Genomic DNA, 23190 nt, shown 5'->3' with positions numbered 1-23190 from the left:
TGTTTTTTTTTCTTTTAAGACAAGAACAATGTTCATTATGCACTTTGTTTACAAGTAGATCCTTGCAAGAGACTTGGGGAGTGTGATACTACTGGGAGCCCATGGCCTGTTTACTGGGGAAAGTGGCCTCTTTCATGGGAATTGTAACTTTACAATATCTCTAGCTTTTTCTGCCAAATTGTGCTGGTGCCTCACAAAACTACAAATCCCAAGATTCCATAACACTGAGCCATGGTCGTCAAAGTAGTATAAAACTCCAATAATTCTTCAGTGAAGATGCATCCTAAAACAATTGGTCCTTACTGTGCATCAAACTGGGATCGATGCACATTTGGTAAGGACAGCATCAGGAAAGCAACATGATTACAGGGACAAATACTGTTAATCATAAACCTTAATGGAGCCTCTCTTACCTTTATAACTTTTGTGCTGATCCCCACCATGCTGGCGATTTTTTCCTCTGTCTGAACATGCTCAGATATTAAACATTTCTGAGTTGTTACTATTCTTTCTGTCAGGATACAAAGTACTTCATGCTTTCTTTCAAGCATTTGTTGCAGCAAGGTATGTTGTATGTTTATCGCTCTGAAGAATAAAAAGAGATGAAACACATTAAAAGTTTTGCTAAGAGAAATACACTTATTTATTACAGAGAACATGGTGATAAACTATTTATTCTTTAGTGGCAAACCCTTTGAGTCCTAAGTGGAAGTGTCATCTATTCAACACGTTTATCATATTTGGTCTGACAATTAGATATAAGACAAAACACCAAATATATCCACATTCTTCTTACATCCCAAATAGACTACTGCAACACACTCTACATGGGGTTGCCTTTAAAGACTGTTCAGAAGCTTCAAGTGGTCCAACTGGCGGCAGACAGATTCCTCACCGGAGTGCCGTACAGGGAGCATACAACTCCTCTGTTGTGTCAGCTCCACTGGCTGCCAATCTGATATCAAGCACAATTCAAAGTGCTAACTTTATCCTATAAAGCCTTAAACAGTTCTGGCCCAGCTTATCTGTTTGAACATATTTCCCTCGATCAACCACCTCAGAGGTTAAGATCTTCTGTGGAAGCTCTCGGCCCCACCTCCTTCACAGATGTGGTTGGTGAGGAGGAGAGTCGGGGCCTTCTCAGTGGTGGCTCCTTGGCTGTGGAACTCCCTCCCCAGTGAAATCAGATCAGCTTCCTCCCTCCCGACCTTCAGAAAGAAACTGAAAACATGGATGTGGGACCAAACTTGTGGACAATAATTTTTTTCAGTGGAAGAACTGAATACAAAATAATGCAGTGACTACTGGAATGGGTTTGGACTATGATTTTGAATTGTGTGGTTTTAATAATTGAGTTAATATGTTTTTAACTTTTTGGTTTCAATGTGTATTTTATTGGATATATATTTTGTGGCATCTAATGATTGCCTATTTGTAAGCCGCGCTGAGGCCCATTCGGGGTGAGAAGGACGAGGTATAAATACAGTAAATAAATAAATATCCCTCATATATTTACATCTCCTTCCACTTCCAAATCATGGTATAGAAACACATGGAGCACAGCTAACACCAACTCAACTTTCCTATAAAGTTTGCTTTGCTCTGCTTCATTTCAGCAAGTTGTCGTTACATTTCTAATGTCCATTCTGTTTTTCCAGTAATATAACCTCCAACATGACTTATGAATCTAACAAGCAGGCAGGTCTGCAGAGGAGTAGGCAGTCCTCTCTGTTATATATAATGATGTTAATGATGGTGTGATCAGGCCCTAATGTGTTTGAAAAATGTAAGTAACTTTCTAAAAGAAGATTGTAGGATTACTCTCTATAGAGAAGGGTACCTTCTAGTCAAAAAATCTCATTAAATAGCACTCTGTTGACTAACCACATCTATTACACCAGATTTTTTTCACATTAACAGCTAGAGTGCCTAGAAAATGCGCTATGCTTTCAAACTATGGACAAATCTGGAAACCAAGATATTATTTTGTACAGTTGAGTAATCTGGCCTTTGCTCTTTCCACTGCTTGAAAGAGATTTGAAAGCCTGAACTATATATTAGATGAGAACATTCCTAACAAATCCCACATGGACTCTTTACCCAAAGAAAAATAGCTTCAGGGGGTAATGTTTGAAGCAGCTGGGGATTCATGTGTGAGATGCGGATGCTTAACCCTTTTCTTCTGCCATCTACTTTCTTCCTCTTGAAGTTTCAAATATGTATTACTTATACTAGATAATGTACATTACAATCCTCTTTTTGAAAAGATACAGACACGGCATTCATTCTGTCTGACCATTTCAACCTCTTCATTGAATATGATTACAAAGGTAATCCATTTTATGTCCAACTCTAAGCAACAATCCTATTCCTACTCCATTGTATACTAAGTATGCACCAAGAGAGGGGGCAGGATGGAGGGAAAACAATCTGTGCTAGTTTTCAAATCCCCATGGCAGATAGCTATAGCAGTGGAAATGCGAGCAGCGAGTGAACTCCAAATCTTGTTTCTGGAATCCCTCCACCACCAACCCATGAGAACTGGAGTGGGACAATTAACAGCTACACAATTCCCTTCCATCAAAAACACTGGCTGTGATTTTATGATGCCAAGTTTTGTCCTCTCACGATGGAGCTAACAAGACCAGAGAGCAACAGGCTAATCCTCTGTCACATTCCACCAAGCCAAGTCCTCTGTTAGTTCTCCTATTAATCCAATCCAAAATACAGCTTTCCAGTGGATTAATTTCAGGCTTGCTCTTGCCTTCTCTTTCTTTTCCCCTGACACTCTTAGAAAGCTTCACAGCTTGGTTCGATAGTTTTCCAGGCCATGATAGTACAACATTTTACATTTCTCTCAAAGTAAAAGCATTTCACAAAATCTAAGGCACCATGAAATGTAAGGCATACCATGCTTTTGAAGCTTCACTTTTAGGGGGAAATTAGAATGTCCTCTGCACACACAATACATTTGATGGTTGGTTGGTTGGTTTCAACATGGCTTTGTAGTGGAATCTTTCTTATGGGATGAGGAAGGAGTGTGAAGAAACCCGCAAGTTATCTACATGAGCCTATTTCACAAAATCTATGGCCTTGGGTTGTTGTAGGTTTTTCGGGCTGTGTGGCCATGTTCTAGAAACATTCTCTACTGATATTTCGCCTGTATCTATGGGCCTTTTGAGGAGGCAGGGAAAGCAGGATGCAGCGCTTAGCTCAGACAGATTTTTTTGTGTGTCAGGAGCAACTTGAGAAACTGCAAGTTGCTTCTGTTGTGAAAGAACTGGCTGTCTGCAAGGATGATGCCCAGGGGGTGCCTGGATATTTGATGTTTTACCATCCCGTGGGAGGTTTCTCTCAAGTCCCTATATGAGAAGCTAGCGCTGAGGCAGGAGTTCACCCCGCTCCCTGGATTTGAACTGTCAACCTGTTGGTCAGCAGTCCTGCTGGCAGAAGAGTTTAACCAATTGCGTCACCAGGAGCTCCTAGCTGGACAAAATAGTGGAGGCTCACAGAGTTTTTTGGGGCTGCGGCTCTTTCCTCCTCCCTCTCAGAGGTAAGATAGTTTGAAAAAACAAAAACAAACGGATCTAAGCCACAATCAAATCTAAATGGCACCCTTAAATGGGAAAAAGTGCTCCTTAGATTTGATGAAATGTGATACAGGGTGAATTCAGCTTTTCCATCATAACTTTTATTTTTGACTTTCCCTCGGAATCTTCAAAGTTGAAAACTCCATTGCTAAAGTATTGCTCGCATCCTACATGTACATAAACAATCTGTTATGATGGCAGAAAAAACCATTTGCTGGTGAACACACTAATCAAAATTAAATATATTTATGTATTATGTCCCCACCCAGTATGTTCACAACACAGCCTCATATGATTAGACACAAGTTTCAACAATGGGCATTTGAAAGATTTATATTTATATCTGCTAAAATGGAAGCTGACATGTTTTCTTAAAGGATTTTTACTTAATATCGACCTGTCTGATTAAAATGCCACATTTTCTTTTTAAATCTGTGGTATAAAGTTTAGAACCATCAATTTTTTTGAACTCATTTGATGAAATCCTGCCATCTCTGGTGCTGAAAACATATTAGGGTAATCACAATATATATAAAAACGAGACCAGTATTTGTAGCTTTGGAGCCTACATTACATTTTTGATCTGCTTCACTATGGAGATACAGTGTTGAATTTAAACTATGAATATCTGAGGATTGTTGCTGTCGATATCCATTTCAGCTGGCAATGATTTAAAATCTTCCATGAACAATATCTTCAGCATACAGTCTACTTTCATATACTATCTTTAATATGTCTATTATATTATTATGGAAACTATTTTGTATTTTATATAACATACAAAGTATTTAACTGGCTACATAAATTGGTGGCCATCTTCTGTTTTGCTTCCAGATATTTTTAATTCAAAAGAAAGTACAGGAAATACAGGCAGACATTGTATTTCAATACAGATGAGTCTTTGTCCGTCTGTGGCAATAATGCTGAATCAGTTCTCTATTATATATTTTAAAACCCCGATTAATTTTCAAATATATATATAAAACAACTCTACAGCTTAATTCCTACCTTCCTTTGACATCCTTCAAAAGGTGTTGCAAATCGGCTTCTTGCTTTTTCAGATTTCCAAAAGATGATTGGCTTTTCACAACACCTCTTCCTCCAGCTCCCAGATTAATTCTTCCGAATGAAGTTTCAATGCTTCCTGTGACGTAGTCTTCAAACTTCCCTTCATATTTCACAAAGTCAGATTCTGCAACAACTTGAGGGGGGACCAAAAATAAAAAAGAGTGTACAAGAGACATAGAAGATTAAACCTGAGTCACACAGGAACTATTTTTGTTTAAAAAAATCAAACAAAATAATAGTAACAGCCAACAAACTCAGACTAGAGCATGTCCTGATGTACATCATTTATAATCAGGAGGAGGAGGAGACTACATGCCACAAGGCAAAATATATCATAGGTAAAGGTAAAGGTTTTCCCCTGACACTAAATCCAGTTGTGTCCGACTCTGGGGTGTGGTGCTCATCTCCATTTCTAAGCCGAAGAGCCAGCGTTGTCCATAGACACCTCCAAGGTCATGTGGCCAGCATGACTGCATGAAGCACTATTACCTTCCTGCTGGAGCGGTACCTATTGATTTACTCACATTTGCATGTTTTCGAACTGCTAGGTTGGCAGAAGCTGGGGTTGAAAGCGGAAGCTCACGCCGCTCCCTGGATTCGAACCTGCGACCTTTCGGTCAACAAGCTCAGCAGCTCAGTGCTTTAACCCACTGCGCCACCGGGGGCTCCTAAGGATCTGTATATTTAAGGCATAGTGGCATAATGTCCCGCTTGTCTTCTTTTCCTTTCTTCACTGGGTCTGTATGGGTCATAAATACCCTAAAAGCACCTGATTCTTCCTGATTTTGGAAGCTCAGCAGCCTCAACAGTTCTGGTTAATACTTGGATGACCAACAAGTAATAACAAATGCTATAGGCTATATTTCAGAGGAAGGAACTTGCAGAACCACGTCTACTTTTAATGACAATTAAAGCTGTTGAATTATAAACAAAAGGAGACAGTAAACTCCAAAATATCCATAATGGATATTTTGAAAGACAAAAAGATGTGACTTCTAGTTTTATTTGAGGCACTTTGCAAACCCTGTGCTTTGAAATCAATCTGAGGCCAGCTTTGTAAGGTGTGGCTTTTGGGTGAACTGTAAAAGCAAAAAACAGAAGTCTAGAATTAGGACATGAAAGAAAAAGGGGAAAGAAAGAGTTTTTATCTATAAAAAAGTGTATTGCTGGATCTGAAGACCATGATTAGAAAGCACAGCCCTTTCCAGGTGAACATTTCACCATGTGACGAGAAAGGTCCAATCGAAATTCTTCAAATCTTGGGTGGCTTTCAGGCATACGGAAGTTGTTATAAAATTCAAAATGACGATGATTATTTTAATATACCTCTCAGAATCCCTATCTTGATTCTTGGCAGTAGTCCAAGAAAGTAACTTTTCAAAATCTTGAACTACAGCTAGTTGAAGGCCAAAACATCTGGGGACCCACAGGTTGAGAACCACTGAGCTAGGGTCATAGATGATGCACAGTTTGATACATTATCTATGACCCTAGCTCAGTGGTTCTCAACCTGTGGCTCCCCAGATGTTTTGGCCTTCAACTGCCAGAAATCCTAACAGCTGGGATTTCTGGGAGTTGTAGGCCAAAACACCTGGGGACCCACAGGTTGAAAACTACTGCCCTAGATCCTAACCCAGAGATGCTCTTAGGGTGAGAACTTCAATGTGAATGGAACAGTTTAGAAAAAAAAGAGTCTTTAAACATCTTACATAGTAGTAATGGAGAGAATCAACTTTGATGAATCTCCACCTAACTTATCAAGAATGTTGATTTTATTTATCAGTCGACCTGTAAATCTTAAAGTAACACAGGCCTTCTGTGGTTCAAAGATGATCATAAAAATCTAATCTAATCTGGACACAAATGACTTCCTATCTAACTGTACACTGGCTTCCTATCCCATTACAGATGTTAATTAATTTGACAATGCAAGAATTACTGTCCTATCACTAATTACAGCTACTGGCAATGGTCAAACTACACCATGTGCAAACATGTTTCCATGCTAATTGAGTTCTAATTCTCATGGTCATTTGTTCACACTATTTACCATTATTTCCTCTACACCTGTGATGCAAAGGATGCTCAAATCAAATGAAGAAAATACTCACTGTGTCAGATAAAGTAGCACTCTAGCATTTGTTGTCTCAAATCACAATCGACGTATTATTGTTCATATAACTTTAAAGTGCAACCTTTTAAGATTAAACATTAAAGAGCCACATTTACTGTAACAGTCTAGCTCCAAAAACAAGGATCTAAAATGGGCATGTACCAAATCAAGAACTTGAAACCATCGAATCCATAAAAATGGTACAATTTAAATATTATAATCATTTGAATCATTTGATGTTACCAACATTTCTTTCACTGAAGTCAAATCAATACCTTAGATTAGATCTACACTGCCATATAATCCAGATTATCTGATTTAAACTGGATTATATGAGTCTACACTGCTGTATAATTCAGTTAAAAATAATCTGGATTTTATAGGGCAGTGTAGATGGGGCCCTATATTCACTTTAAAATAAAATTATGTGGAAGATAATGTATTAAACATTACAACTAAGCAGCATCACTATGTGAAAATGGCTGAATATTTCAGAGTTTAAAATAAATATAAAGTATATATATTTGAAATGCTTTCTTCATTAATGGTTGCACTTTGCACTTTTTCTTATCTTAACCTTGTGTAACTATCATTTACCTGGCTCTATGGGTTTGCCCTTTGCAAGCACATCATTCAGTGTGACTGACAACAGATAGTACTTTGGCTTCTGCCAGCACCACATTTTCTTCTTCTTTGTTACTAAGCTCAAGAACTGCAGGTTATCCAAGTTATTCAGACTAGGGACAGGAATCAAGTCTCCCCCAGAGTCAACCTCTTTCACAAAATTCTTTGTTGCCTTTGCAAACATCCTGGAAAATGCTGGTGTTTATTTATTTATTTTTAAAATATCTGCGAAAAGAAAATACAAAGATGTCACGAAGGCAAATATTTTGAACAAAACATGTGTTTACACTTTTACGTGAGAAATCTGTTTGGGCTCCCAAAGTGGGATGTATTCATAGTGCTTTTCAAAACCCAAATTGAGACGGGTTATGGTAACAATATTTTTTCTTCAGGAGGTCTTTGATGCCTGATTATTTATGGAGAATAGACCTTTCACAATGTACTGTGTTGGGCATATTTTCTGTTTTTCTTTTTATGGTCATCATTTTTTCAGATTTTATTATATTTTAACTTTTGTATGGTATTAGTGTTTGTCTGCATCTGTTCCCATTTTTATAAGCTGACTTGAGTTCCATAAAAATACAATACTATCAAATAATGTACACCTCGCAGAAAAAATATGGGTGCATCTGGATGGTCCATGTCGTCTCTTCCAACCCTATGATTCTATAATCTACACTAGGGTTTCTCAACCTGTGGATCCCCAGATCTTTTGGCTTACAACTCCCAGAAATCCCAGCCAGGTTACCAGCTGTTAGGATTTCTGGGAGATGAAGGCCGAAACATCTGGGGACCCACAAGTTAAGAACCACTGATCTACACTGTAGGATTAATGCAGTTTGGCACCATTTTAACTGCCATGTTTCAATGTTATGGAGTCCTGAAAATGTAGGTTGAGGAGGACCAGCCCTTCTTGGAAGTAAAGGCTAAAGAAAAAAAAACTATAGCTCCCATGATTTCATACAGGGCAGAGGGAGATATGGTGATGACAAGGTTACGTATCCTTGTAGAGGAAGGAGAGAAAGGTGTTTAATACCCATCTCATCTTCCAGTCACCCTGCCAGGCTGAGTAAATTGAAGAGTGAAGCAGACCACCCATGAAATCTCACCTTGATCTTAAGTAATGCCAGGTCAGTGAAAAATAAGACTCATATAATCTGTGATCTTATCAAAGATGAGGGAGCTGACCTGGGATGCTTCATTGAAACTTGGTTGAGATATGATAGTATCCCAACCTCAGCCCAGGCCCTCCCAGCCAGGTACTGAATCAGTGAGCAGGTGAGAAAAAGAAGGCAGGGGAGAGGGTAGCTGTGGTCTATAAAGACCACTTTAACCTGACCAGACTACCTATTAGGGAGCTGAATCACATTGTGTATGTACACCTGTGTCTGAAAACCAGGGATAGACAATTAGTGTACTGTCCACCCCACTGCCTAATAGACTCCCTGGCTGAGCTCACTGAACTGATCTTGGAGGTGTTATTGGAGTCCCCAGACTTTTGCTTCTGGGTGACTTCAACATACCACTGAAGGTCAGTTTGTCAGGTGCAGCTCAGGGGTTCATGGTATCTGTGACAAACAAGGGCCTATCCACATTGGTTTCAGGACAACTGCATTTGGCAGGTCATATCCTTGATGCAACTTTCAGCTTGGAACATATAGATCTGTGGGTGGAGGTGATCAATACATCCGAGTTGTCATGAACAGATCACTTTCTGGTCAGGACTAGTATCACAGCTACCACCTACCCCTGCAGGGGTGGAGGACCTATTAAAATGGCCTGCCCTCAAAGGTTAATGGCTCCTTTGAGATTCCAGGAGCCGAGGGTTTTATGGCATTACCAACAATCCTGTTGAATCCCTGTTCAATAGGTAGAATCAATATCTAACCAGAGCTATTGACATGATTGCTCCAAAACATCCTCTCCGACCAGTGACAAAGCAGGCTCCCTGGTATAAAGAGACCCTCAGGTAAATGAAATGGGAAGGATGACGACTAGAGCACAGATGGTGGAAAACTTGACTTTTATGCAACAAGACAGGGTATAGAGGACACCTTCACTCCTATAAGGTGACAATATGTGCAGCAAAGAAAGCTTTCATATCACATCTATCCTAAAGTCATTCCACTGATTGTCAATTAGTTTCCAGGCAAAGTTTAAGGTGTTGGTTTTGACTTTTAAAGCCCTAAATGGTTTGGGTCCAGGTTACCTACAGGATCGCCTTCTCCTCTACAATCCACCATGAAAACTGAGGTCTTCTGGGGGGCATCTGCTCCAGCCTGCTGGAACCCAACTGGCAAACATGATACAGAGGACCTTTTCATTGGCCACCTAACTGTGGAATGACCTGCAGGTAGAGCTCCAACAGCTATATCAGCTGTTGGATTTTAAGATACAAGTGAAGAGCTATCTCTTCCAGCAGGTCTACCCAAACTGTTTTAGTGACTAATTAATTTTAAACTTCCACTTTATGTCTAAATTTTGGTTTTTTGTATTTTAATATGTATTTTATGGAAATGTCTTTTAATATGTGTAGCCTATGGAGTGTTTTAAAATGTTTCTGTATTTTGATAATGTGTTTTAGCTGTGAGGCAGGGAAGAAATAAAATAAAAATTATTATTCATAGCATTGAGCACTTGGAAGTGGTGTCAAACTGCATTAATTCTGCAGTGTAGATGCACCCTCTACTTATGTGTTATAATAAAAGACTGATTTAAGGAAAGATACTTCAAACATTAACCTATGTGAAAAATAGGTTTCTTACCAAAAGGTGTTCAGCAAGATGATGCATCCAAACCCAGCTCCTTGAACACCTGTAATATACAAGTTTGGAAACAAGTTGAAACATTCACATTCTTAGGTAAAGATATATTTTGGATGAGACCTAGTGCACTTGTGCATGTGTTAAGAAAGCATTTCTGTTCTTGCCTATCGAGGAAAATATCCTACCAGTAGCAGTTCCTCATGGGGTAGTGATACAAGTGCTAGATTAAGACTCCAAGAGACCAGTGTTCAAATCCATGCATAGCTATAGAAATCTACTGGGTAGGCTTGTGCAAGTCACACTCTCTCAGTCTTCCTTAGATGAAGGCAAACCCCTCTGAACAGATTTTGTCAAGAAAATGCCTTGAAGGCATACAATAGCAACAGGCATATATACATGGAAGGATTGCTTGCATGCATTTTATATATACGTGTGCACTATCTATCTGACTGTTTGTGCAAATTATTTTACACTTGGTATGAGCATTGATAATGCAACCGCCAAGCTTTTAAAACATTGCAACCGTTTTATATAAAAGTTATAATAAATCTGTAAGGGGGGAAACATATGGCCCAGGCATATTTCTCTCCACTGCAACACTCAATGGAAAGAATGGAAAGACAAAAACCACCAACACCTGCAAGCTATTTACAAAAACAGTTCTAAAGGTTACAGCTGAGAAAATATTACATTGGATAGCAGTTTCAATTTAATTAGAAATGTCCTTTCTTCAGATGTATAAAGAAATGTACAGAGATTGGTTGCATGGATGTGCCAAAGCTGTAAACGATATATATCAACCTTTTCCATCCATGCAATAATTTAAGTGCACAGCTCTGAATTGAACCGATGGTAGTACAAGCATTCAAACCGAACATGTAACTAAATATTGAACTAACTAATCCATAGCAATGAAGTCTATATTGACAGAACACTAAAGAACAAGCTCTTAACTTGAAACACATTAGTTTTTCACAGCATAGTTTAGTGAGCCAATGTGGCACAACGGCTCTTGACAATGAAAACCTACTGGGTGAATTCAGGCATGTAACACTTTCTCAACCTCAAGGAAGACAGTAGTCAACCTTCTCTGAACAAAGCTTCCCAAGAAATCCTGGGACAGAGATGAATTGAAGACATGCAATAAAAATTACTGTGCTTTAACAAACACTTTGTCAAAGATAAATCATGTGTCTCTAAGAGAACATCATTCAGATGAAAGTTGCAGACCTAGGTCCTTTCTATACTGTCCTTATATCCCAGGATCTGATCTCCGATTATCTACTTATCCCAGATTATATGGCAGTGGAGACTCATATAATCCTGTTCCTAACAGATAACCTGGGATCAGGTCTTGGGAAATAAGGACAGTGTAGCAGGGGCCTTAGTCTGCCTTCCTGGATGTATAGAACATCAGAACTGGAAATATTACCCAAAAATCACTTTTTTTGCACAAGAAGTGATATCAATAATAATAATAATAATAATAATAATAATAATAACAATAACAATATGCGATTTTGTACAATTACAAAGTCAATGTATTATCAAAGGCTTTCATTGCCAGAATCATTGGGTTGCTGTGAGTTTTTCGGGCTGTGCAATGTTCCAGAAGCATTATCTCCTGACGCTTTGCCTGCATCTATGGCAGACATCCTCAGAGGTTGTGAGGTCTGTTGGAAACTAGGCAAGTTGAGTTTATATATATGTAGAATGTCCAGAAACAATCAGGGCCAGCTAATCACCTCCCAACAAAGGATTCCCCCTGCCAGACCATAAAGCTGCAAGGCCGTTAAATGGTAATCAAGGTGGCCAATTGCACATTCACACCTGCCTCAAACAAACAAGAGTTCTTTTTCCCATTCTGGACATGCCACAGATATATAAACCTCACTTGCCATTTTCCAACAGACCTCACAACCTCTGAGGATGCCTGCCATAGACACAGGCAAAACGTCATGAGAATGCTTCTGGAACATGGCCAGACAGCCCAAAAAACTCACAACAACCCATTACATATTCAGTTTGTAGAATTACTCCCACATTCCCTGAAAGGAGATTCCGCGACACAATATCAAGCTTTCCTATTAAAATGAGACCAGATTGCTACTGGCTAAGAATTGGTCCCGAATAGTCTGTAGATGACTCAAGCACTACCATGCATTTTCTTTGAAACTTCAAAAATTAAACACATATGCAGTCTCAATAAACAAACGCTCTCAACATATTCCACTTAATTATTGACTGTGCTCTCAGCAGTCACTCTCTCAGCAACAGCCTAATTTTTTTTATTTTACAAAGAGCGCTATTCTTTCCTTTCTTGAGCGAACAAAGACAGAACTAGGGAATGAATAAAGGCCTCATTCCCGCTGTTTGTATTGCATCAATTTACATGCACAGGAAGCTGCTACGATTAAGCACATCTTCCCATGCACTTTCTTCCACATGCAGAAAACTGGCACATCTTCAATCTAAGCTAGACTCGCTTCTCCCCAGCATCTTATTTTATATAATTTAGTCATGTGAACACCCTGCCTCCTCCATCTGGTATAACTCTTGTACTAATTTACCACATCAATGAAGGTCAAATTATATAGGATGATGCTGATTCTTGCTTCTTTTGATATTGAGAAGTGTGCATTAAGGGAAATAGAAGAGCCCACTCCCCCATGAGACACTGTGCTCAAAGTAGCAATAGTAACAGTAACAACAACAACAACAACAACAACACATTTATTATCCACCTCTCCCTGTGGTTTGAGGAGAGATACAAAACCAAGTCCTAGTCTCCAGGTCAGCAGAAAACAAGCCTGTTCCCTCTTCCTTATGACATCCTTGCAAATATTTATACATAACCATAATTATAAGAATTTAACTAAAATATTAAAGCACATTGACAGCAAACTAATTACTCAACACAAAACTCCAACCTGAGGCAGAGCTTTGTCCAGTGAGATTTATTAAAATGTATGACACATTATTATCTGAATGTATGGAGGCCCCAGTGGCGCAGTGGGTTAAACCCCTATGCCGGCAGGACTGAAGATTGACAGGTCGCAGGTTCAAATCCAGGGAGAGGCGGATGAGTTCCCTCTATCAGCTCCAGCTCCTCATGTGGGGACATGAGAAAAGCCTCCCACAAGAATGATAAAAACATCAAATAATCTGGGCGTCCTTTGGGCAACGTCCTTGCAGACGGCCAATTCTCTCACACCAGAAGAAACTTGCAGTTTCTCAAGTCGCTCCTGACATGACAAAAAAAAATCTGAACGTATTGAGTAGGGGGGCTAACTGAACTGTAAAAACTTAGGCTCCTTCTACACTGCCATATAATCCTGATTATCAAATCAGATAATCCACATTATCTGCTTTGAACAGGATTACACTGCCATATAATCCAATTCTAATCAGTTACTCTGATTATATGACAGTGTAGAAGTGGCATAAAACAGTAAATCTTGTGAATTTCAACAAGGAGTGAACTAACTACCTGTGAAGAATTTGAAATTTTGTCTGTGCCAAAGTTATTTTAAGTCACCCCCGCCCAAAAATAGCACGTGCGACCCCTTTTATTGAGGCAAGAAAACGGGACAGGCAGATCACCTTTCTAGAACTGCCCCTATGTGCAATGGTGTAGGCCGATGGGTATCAGTATTTCTTGAGGATCCAAGGGCAATTTGACACCAGATGGTTGTCAGTCTCCACTCGAATAGTCTGTTTTGGGTGGAGACCAATGCCAAATACATCCCCGCCCAAACGGCTGGTGATTGCTGCCAATGCCAGCAGTGCCAACCATCTGTTTGAGGGAGCAAGCCTTGTGTACAAGAATGAAAATGAAAGCTGCTGTACCGAAATGTCTCTGGATCAGAACCATATTGGGAGGGAATTTGCGGAAAAAATTCACTCCTCCCTTAACAATCTGGCTTTCGACATCAGCATTCCAACACACATGGAGCAAAGCAGCCCCCTCCTCAAGCCAAACAGTTCATAGTCATTTTAAAAAGGCATGATGAACAAAAATCTAATTAATATTTAAAGTAGACCCAACCTAAAACAACAAGGTGCATATACATATTTACATTTGCCTGTATAGTACAGTGCAGTACAAATAGAGCATCCCTTATTTGGAATTCCAAAATTCAAAATTGTCCCAATGGGTGGCTGAGATAGTGACACTTTTGTTCACTGATGGTTCAGTAGACACGAACAACTGGCATTATATGTAGACACCTCCAAGATCATGTGGCTGGCATAACTGCATGAAGTGCCATTGCATTCCCGTTGGAGTGGTACCTATTGATCTACTCACATGTTTTCAAACTGCTAGGTTGGCAGAAGCTGGGGCTAACAGCGGGAACTCACGCCGCCAAAGAAGGAGCCTCCACCACACTCCAGGGCAGAGAGTTTCACTGCTGAACAGCTCTCACAGTTAGGAAGATCTTCCTCATGTTCAGGTGGAATCTCCTTTCCTGTAGTTTGAAGCCATTGTTCCACATCCTAGTCTCCAGGGCAACAGAAAACAAGCTTGCTCCCTCCTCCCTATGACTTCCCCTCACATATTTAGACATGGCCCTCATCATGTCTCCTCTCAGCCTTCTCTTCTGCAGGCTAAACATGCCTGGCTCTTTAAGCCGCTCCTCATAGGGCTTGTTCTCCAGACCCTTGATCATTTGTGCCCTCATCTGGGAACATTCCAGTTTGTCAACATCTCCCTTCAATTGCGGTGCCCAGAATTGGATACAGTATGCCAGGTGTGATGTAATGACAACGGAGTTTAATGACAATGGATTCCTACCACATCACATTGTTGTAACATTTTACTGTCTTGACAACACTCTGCAGGATTTAGGGGTCTGTAGTTTTGGGAGGTCCAAGAGGTCTTTGGCTAAGTAAACAGCAGCTTCGTACAGTGTTTCAGGGTAATATATTTATTTTATTTATTATTTCTGGTATTTATATCCCGCCTCTTCTCTACCCCAAAAGGGGAGCTTAGGACGGCTTACATAGGGAGCAATTCGATGCCGTTACATGAGTAATTAATACAATAACCATTAAACAAACCATCAAACCATTAAAATACATAAAATACATAAGCCATTAATTAAACAATATAAAAACATTTGTTACCAAATAGAATTGTATCCTCATGTAAATCGCCTTTCCACTAAAGTGCTAATTTATGTCTGCTGACCGAAAGCCTGGTCCCATAGCCATGACTTTAATTTCTTCCTGAAAGCAAGGAGCGATGGGATTGATCATATCTCGCTCGGAAGCATATTCCACAGGTGGGGGGCCACCACCGAGAAGGCCCTGTCTCTCATCCTCACGAGCCGCATTTGTGATGTTGGTGGGAGCGAGAGCAGGGCCTCCCCAGATGATCTTAAGTTACAAGGTGAGACGTTGAGGCAGATGCTTTCGGACAAGTAAGCTGGGCCAGAACCGTATAGAGTGGTTCTCAACCTGGGGTCCCCAGATGTTTTTGGCCTACAACTCCCAGAAATCCCAGCCAGTTTGCCAGCTGTTAGGATTTCTGGGAGTTGAAGGCCAAAAACATCTGGGGACTCCAGATTGAGAACCACTGGTAGAGAGATTTATAGGTCAAAACCAGCACTTTGAATTGAGCTCGGAAGTGGACAGGCAGCCAGTGGAGCTGATGTAGCAGGAAGGTAGTACGCTCCCTATATGTAGCTCCTGTTAGTAATCTAGCTGCCACCCATTGGACTAAATGAAGTTTCTGATCCGTCTTCAAAGGCAGCACCACGTAGGGTGCGTTGCAGCAATCTATTTGGGATGTCACCAGAACGTGGACCACCGTAGCCAGATCAGACTTCCCAAGGTACGGGGGCAGCTGGCACACAAGCTTTAACTGTGCAAAAGCATCCCTGGCCACCGCCGAAACCTGGGTTTCCAGGCTCTGTGATGAATCCAGGATCATTCCCAAGCTGCGAACCTGTCAAGGCTCTGGTCTCACTCTGGGACAAGGAGATGACACTGTAGAATTGACTCAGTGTAACCCCACTTTCATTGCCTTGGCTCAATGCTACGGGAGAAGGGGTGTTAGTCGGTGAGGAACCAAAACTCTTTGGCAGAGCAGGCAAAAGACCTTACCAAACCATAACTCCCATGGTTCCATAACATTGAGACATAGCAGTTAAAGTGAGTGTGTGTGTGTGTGGATCAGGTTTGGGCAAAGTTGGTCCTTCCAGGTGTTTTGGACCTGAACTCCCACCATTCCTAACAGCCTCAGGCCCCTTCCTTTTCCCCCTCAGCCGCTTAAGCGGCTGAGGGGGAAAAGGAAGGGGCCTGAGGCTGTTAGGAATGGTGGGAGTTCAAGTCCAAAACACCTGGAAGGACCAACTTTGCCCATGCCTGGTGTAAATGTATCCAGGGTAAAGGCGCCAGGGACAAAGAGAACAAAATAACAAGGCAAGAAAGGAGGAGGAGGAGGAGGAGAAAAAAGCCCTTGCTCTCTGCGAGGAAAGGAAAGGGGGGAAACAAAGGCAAGCTCTGCCTGGCGCACCTCCCTCCCTTTGACTCACAGCTCCGCGGGGCGCCTCCGTTCGCCAACCCGACCTTCTCGCAAAGCTCACAACAGCTGCAGAGCCGCGGTTAAGCGGGGACCATCCTTTCCTCGGGCCTCTCAGAGGGTCACGCCCGGTGGCCACGCCCCTTCCCTCCCTTCCCTTCCTAAGCCTGGCTTCCCCTTTCTTCTTGGAGTTTGCATCGTCTCTCCTCATAACATAAAGAGAGCAAAGACCTGGCGGCTTGAAGGCGCAGACCTTTTGGGGCAGGCATCCTCAAAATGTGGCCCTCCAGGTGTTTGGGACTTCAACTCCCAGGATTCTTGACAATTGAACAAGCTCGTTAGGGCTTCTGGGAGTTGGAGGCCCAAACAGTTTGAGGATGCCTGGTTTGGGGCTTTGTTTTCAAGGGTTGGTTGCTCCAGGAATAGGAGGCCTGTCTGTGCCTTCTACTTCTGACTGCTGGAGACCCATAGGTGGTTTGGCCAGTTCCTTCCTCTGAAAGGCAGCCTACATCACCTGGTATATGTTGACAGTTTCCCATCCAGGTACAATCCAGGGCTGATCTTCCAAGATCAGATAGGACCTGGTGGCATTAGGCAGTGGTTCCCAACATTTTTTTTTTGAGCAGGGACCACTTTTTTTGCTCTGGACAGCGAGAAGATCCAACCAGTCCATACTTCAAGAAATAAAGCCCGACTGCTCATTGGAGGGAAGAATAGTAGAGGCCAAGATGAGAAAAAAAAGGAAAAGCTCAGAGAAGACAATTATGATGGGGAAAATGGAAGGAAAAAGGAAGAGGGGCTGACCAAGGGCAAGATGGATGGATGGTATCCTTGAAGGGACTGGATTGACCTTGAAGGAGCTGGGGGTGGTGACGACCAACAGGGAGCTCTGGCATGGACTGGTCCATGAAGTCACGAAGAGTCGGAAGCGACTGAATGAATGAACAACAACAACCACTTTAACCAGGGACCACTCTCCAAAATTAGTACCAAAAGGGTTACAGATCAGTTTTTGGTCAACTTTAGATTCGGTTTGGTTATTTGAGGTGCTGATTCAGAAAATGGCATTGGATAGACCACATCAGCTCTAGTTTCCAATACAGAACATATGCCATCCAGTACTCACTATTTGCCCACCCACAGAAAACCACATTTAATATCAAGAGCTGATGTGGTAGTAGTAATCTTTCATGGGTAGTAAGCCGCTCCTCTTGTGGTTAAATCCTTGTGCTGGCAGGACTGCTGACCGATAAATCCGTGGTTTGAATCCAGGGAGAGCAGGTTGAGCTCCCCCTGTCATCTCCAGCTCCCCATGCGGGAACATGAAAGAAGCCTCCCACAAGGATGGTAAAACATCCAATAACGATAAAGCCGCAAAAGGCTAGATGGAAGTCAATAGACTCTTTATTGTTGTTGTTGTTGTTTTGGGTTTTTTTTAATCTTTTTTCTTATTTTTCCAAATTTTCCTCTCTTTTTTAGGTAGACTGCACATGCCTTTCCTACTTTTCTATCATTCCATTGTTCTCCTACTTCACGTGTAAATCTTTCTAATATTCCCTACCCCTACTTCTCTTTCTACTCTCAGTATCTGAAATACCTTATATAACCTGAATAAAATATATATATATTTTAAAAATCAAACATCCAGGCATCACCTGGGCAATGTCCTGGAGACGGCCAATTCTCTCACACCAGAAGCGACGTGCAGTTTCTCGAGTCACTCCTGACACGAAAAAAGCCTCTTCTCTCTCAATATCCCCTTTGCCTTGGCACTATAAGAGGGTTTTGCGAGACCAGTCACTCTCGTTGCCACATGGTTTTGAGGCAATGGTGTAGTAATGGTGAGACTGTAAACTATATTCCCATACTTGGGGACCACTTGTGGTCCACGGACCACAGATTGGGAACCACTGTTTTAGGGAGTGTGTTCCCCTTCAAATCACGGGCTTATGGCAACCCACTGAATGTCTAAGGTTTTCCTAGGCAAGGAATCCTCAGAAGTGGTTTGGCCAGCTCCTTTATCTGAAAATATAGCTTAGATCACAAGTCCCCAAACTATGGCTTACGGGCCGGATGCAGCCCTCCAAGTTCATTTGCCCAGCTCCCACGCTAAGTCGGAAATGGCTTGAAGGCACACAACAATAGTCCTAATTAATGTGACTGCCTCTTAAACCAAAAGCAGGACCACACTTCCCACTGAAATACTAATAAGTTTATGCCAGTTAAAAGTGTCCTTCACTTTAAGTATTGTATTTTTCGTTCACTTTTTTTTTGCACTACAAATAAGGTATATGCAGAGTGCATAGGAATTCATGTTTTGTTTTGTTTTCAAATTATAGTCTGGTCTACCAACAATCCGATGGATTGTGAACCAGCCCTCTGCTTAAAAAGTTTGAAGATTCCTGGTTGAGAGTCTGCATTTCTTGGTGGTCTCCTATCCAGATACTAGCCAGGGCTGGCCCTCTTTAGCTTCCAAGACCACACTTTATTTTCTGCAGCCAGCGATGCGTTCTGCTCTTGCAGCATTGCATGGCCCTGAATATTGACAAGAGGATTGTTGGGTGAGTCAGAGCAGAGCTGGGATGGGTCAGCAGCTGGCAATGCTTGCCTGGGCGAAATCAGTCCCTGTGGACTAGTTTTCTGCCCTGGGCCATTTTGATTCTGGAACTCTCCCAATTGAGGGGACGCTGCTCAAAAAATGTTAAAATGGTCTAGCAGTTTGTTTAGGGTTTGTTAAACACTGTCACTCTATGGCCTATTTGAGAGTTTAAATGCAGCTGCCAGGTGAGGCGGCTCCTCTATTTTGCCAGGAGGGAAAAAGATGGTATGAGAAGATCACATGCTATAGAAGCTGACTTTATTTTTTCATGCATTTTAAATTAAAAGAAGACAAAACAAACACTTCACATTTCAGGCTTTCAAAGTAGCTTTTTGGAACACACAGAGGTGATGCTGTTTTTTTTTAAATCCCAGCCTATGATGTTTCTTTAAGTACTGAAGAAGACAAGGGAGAGCACCACTTATATTCTGTTGTGAATTGAACACAGTATTAGAGCAGGAGAAAAAAAATCTTGTATTGGTATCTTACATGACATTGGCCTAAATCAATTTTCTTGTCCCAACTGGAAAAAACACCCAATGAATTAGTTGCTGAATAAGTAAATCAATATGTATAAAAACTCAATTGATTCAGTGTGTCTGTTTTAGCTGTAATTAGCCATTGTTAGTTAAGACTTTTCAAAGGTGATATAACTTGCAAAGAAATAAAGCTCTATCTCTTTGGACAGACCTGAACACAAGTGTTTCCAGCCAAAGAATACTTCTAGGTGAGGCCTTCATGTGCAATTGCTCCATTTCATTTTTCATAGCATTTTGCAGGGCATCTAGATGAGGACATCTTCTATTTCTAATCCTGACATTTCCCAAAACTTTCTTCATTTTTCCCCCAGGAAAAGGCTGACTGCACATTGTGTTTTGATTGGTAACACCATTGTTTATACATTAGTTAGTGAAAAAAATGGCAGAAGAATGGAGTTCAGTGGAGGAAAGGATAGAAAATACTATGTATTGGAAACCCTGTTGGCTATAAGGCAACATCTATCTATCTATCTATCTATCTATCTATCTATCTATCTATTTATTATTTACTACTTTCATATACCGCTTTAATCCCCTTAAGGGAACTCAAAGTGCCTTCCAACATTATAAAGGCAAAATTCAGTGCTGTACATACATGTGAAAACCAAAAGGTTTTCACATACATGTGAAAACCAAAAGACAATAACATATAACTATACATTAACCTAACCAAATTAAAACATAAACATAAAAGAACATTTAGACATAAAGCATAAAAATTAAACATCGATAATATAATAACATTTATATTAAGATCCACCGATAAACAACACAATTAAAAAAGTAATTAAAATCACGCCATCCAAAATCAAGTCCGTAGTCATTCCACTAGTCTGTTCACTATTCCATATTATCTTATTGCACTATGAGCTTTGCTGTCCGAAAGCTTGGTCACATAACCACCTTTTTACTTTCTTCCTGAGTGTCATGAGGGAGGGGGTGCTCTAATTTCACTAGGGTGGGAGTTCCATAGTCAAGGGGCCACCACTGAGAAGGTCCTGTCTCTCATCCCCACCAGTTGCATTTGCAAGGAAGATGGAATCGAGAGCAGGGAATTTTTGTAATACTATTAATAGACAATCATTTATGCAAACTTTTGAGATCTCAAAATCTACTCAACAAGCAAAATGTTACCAAAAAAAGTAGAGAAAGGGTGATGATTCTGAGTCATGTGCTGTACATGGTGTTCTACACTTTGTTGGTAATTGAGCCATTCAGCAATCTATCAATTATTATTTATACCTTTGGTCGACAAAACAGGCTATATTGAGGTAAAAGGACAAAATTAAACCCCAGCTGGGGTGAAAAAAGGTGATCTCCAGGTTATCTTTTTTGCTTTGGGTCATTTCTAAATGGCTATCCAAATGCTCAAAATCGTAAACAGCCAATTAAAAAACAATTTAAAATTAAAAATCTGTAATAAAATGAAAAGGACAACAGTGTTCCTATTGGCAGGGGCAGTCCCAATTAAACTTCTTTCACTTTTTCACTTTATCCTCAGCTTAACTCAGAGTTCAAAGTACAAAAGTAATTTGTATCAATGAACTCATCAGGGAAAGAAGAGGGGGGTTTCCCTTCCCAGAAGAAAGCAAACGTCAAGGCCTCTCCTAGCTTGTATATCAGTCTGCATTAATATATTTTGCCACCTCAATTATACTCTGATATTTCCTGGCCACGTTACCTAGTGTTTATCTGTGACATATTGGAGGGTGTGGACACACCATTAAGTTAATGTAAAACTCTGCCCCCTGGAAAGAATGCAAGAACACGACTCTATTTTCAATACTGTAAAATTAGATTTTGTGCAGTTGCGTTTTTTTTTAAAAAAAAAATCCAAAAATGGCTGACTATACATCTCTTAGGAAATGGAAATATCGTAGATTTCATCACTACTGTAGATGTCATTAGGATGGTATGCCTGAGAGACATTATAGAGACTCAACTAGTCCTATAAGTCATTCAGAGGCTTTTCTAGTGATGCTACCCGTTCCTAGTATCTACTTTGCAATCATTCCAAAGTGACTCTTTAGAACTGTGACTCTTTAGAACAGTGAACTATGTGGTTTTATTTCCTCTGAAATGCTCTAAAAATTCTCAGTTGTATGTTGAAGTCATACAGTACCTCTTACTCTGTTTCCATTTTCCATCTGTTTCACATATAGCATACATGTTTTTGTGGGTTTTATATATTTGGGTAGCATTACTCATCTTAGATGCCTTCAGATGACACTTTCATGTTCACTACTTTGTAATGACATGATGACATGATGGGGCTGTGGTGGCTCAGCAGGTTAAATCGCTAAGCTGCAGAACTTGCTGACCGGAAGATTGGCAGTTTGAATCCATGGGAGAGGGTGAGCTCCCATTGTTAGCCCCAGCTTCTGCCAACCTAGCAGTTCAAAAACATGCAAATTTGAGTAGATCAATAGGTACTGCTTCGGTGGGAAGGTAACGGCACTCCATGCAGCCAAGCTGGCTACATGACCTAGAAGGCATCTATGGACAACGCCAGCTCTTCAGCTTAGAAATGGAAATGAGAACCACCTCCCATATTTGGACTCGACTAGACTTAATGTCAAGGGAAAACCTTAACCTAATGACAAGATGACACGGAGCTGCTCACCAAGACCCTTTGCCCGCTAATCTGTAACTGGGTAATACAGAGAAATTACAATTGAGTTTTTGACCTGTAGAAAACAAAGCAGACAAAACTGGAAATGTGCACTGTTAAAGAAAGAACATTTCAGGATATGTAAAAACCTATTTTATTCCAAAAATTATTTTTTTAAAAGCCTGTTTTTAAAATCCTGCCTGTTAGTTTTTGCCTGAATTAGCACAAAGAGAAATGGAAGATCACATGAATTTGGCACTGACTACAGGTCTACATGGGATGAGGGCAATAAAGAGGGCAAGCAATTGGAGTTAAAACCTGTGAACAAATGGCTTTTACACCAAGATAGTAAAAAGAAGTGAAACAAGGCCCTTTTTAAAGACTTGAGTAGATCTTTTTCATGATTCATGCAGATAATTAATGCCACCCAAGGTGAAGATACAAACCCCTATCTCATAGGAGACTGAAGCAGAACTCTTTCAGGCAACATCACCTACCCATCTGGACCTTTTATACTGGAAAGGGAAATAATCTTGTACAGAAGCCTTTGAAATTGTATTTTGAAATTTAAGGAAATCCAAGGATGGGATTTCCACATTTTGCTAGCATCCCAAATGTCATTTTCCATTTTAATGGCTCATAATGCTTCCAATTACCTGCGGCATCCAAATTAGGATGTCTTTGTTGTTGAGTCTCTATCAACAGTTCTCAAGGGCAGTACTATTTCCCCATTCAAACCTCATTCTTTCACTGCC

The 23190-nt window shown here is 40.7% G+C and overlaps 1 protein-coding gene across 3 annotated transcripts in view; it reads right to left on the bottom strand.

The window, feature by feature from the left end:
* Positions 1-16958, bottom strand: part of GSDME (gasdermin E) — a 34802-nt gene extending 17844 nt beyond the window's left edge. Inside the window, exons 1-5 of one of the 3 annotated variants that reach the window (XM_067470258.1) lie at positions 16940-16958; positions 10161-10209; positions 7369-7620; positions 4599-4791; positions 414-585 (exon numbers count right to left, since the gene is read on the bottom strand). In XM_067470258.1, the coding sequence (XP_067326359.1) occupies positions 414-585; positions 4599-4791; positions 7369-7579 (576 nt within the window). In that variant the 5' untranslated portion in view covers positions 7580-7620; positions 10161-10209; positions 16940-16958. The other 2 variants (XM_067470257.1, XM_067470256.1) reach the window with 2 other exon arrangements.
* Positions 16959-23190: the final 6232 nt, after the last annotated feature.

The sequence above is a fragment of the Anolis sagrei genome, chromosome 6 (assembly GCF_037176765.1).
Source record: "Anolis sagrei isolate rAnoSag1 chromosome 6, rAnoSag1.mat, whole genome shotgun sequence".
NCBI classification, from domain to species: Eukaryota; Metazoa; Chordata; class Lepidosauria; order Squamata; family Dactyloidae; genus Anolis; species Anolis sagrei.
Note: the sequence above shows the minus strand (reverse complement) of the source record. Positions and strands in the feature narration are given on the sequence as shown.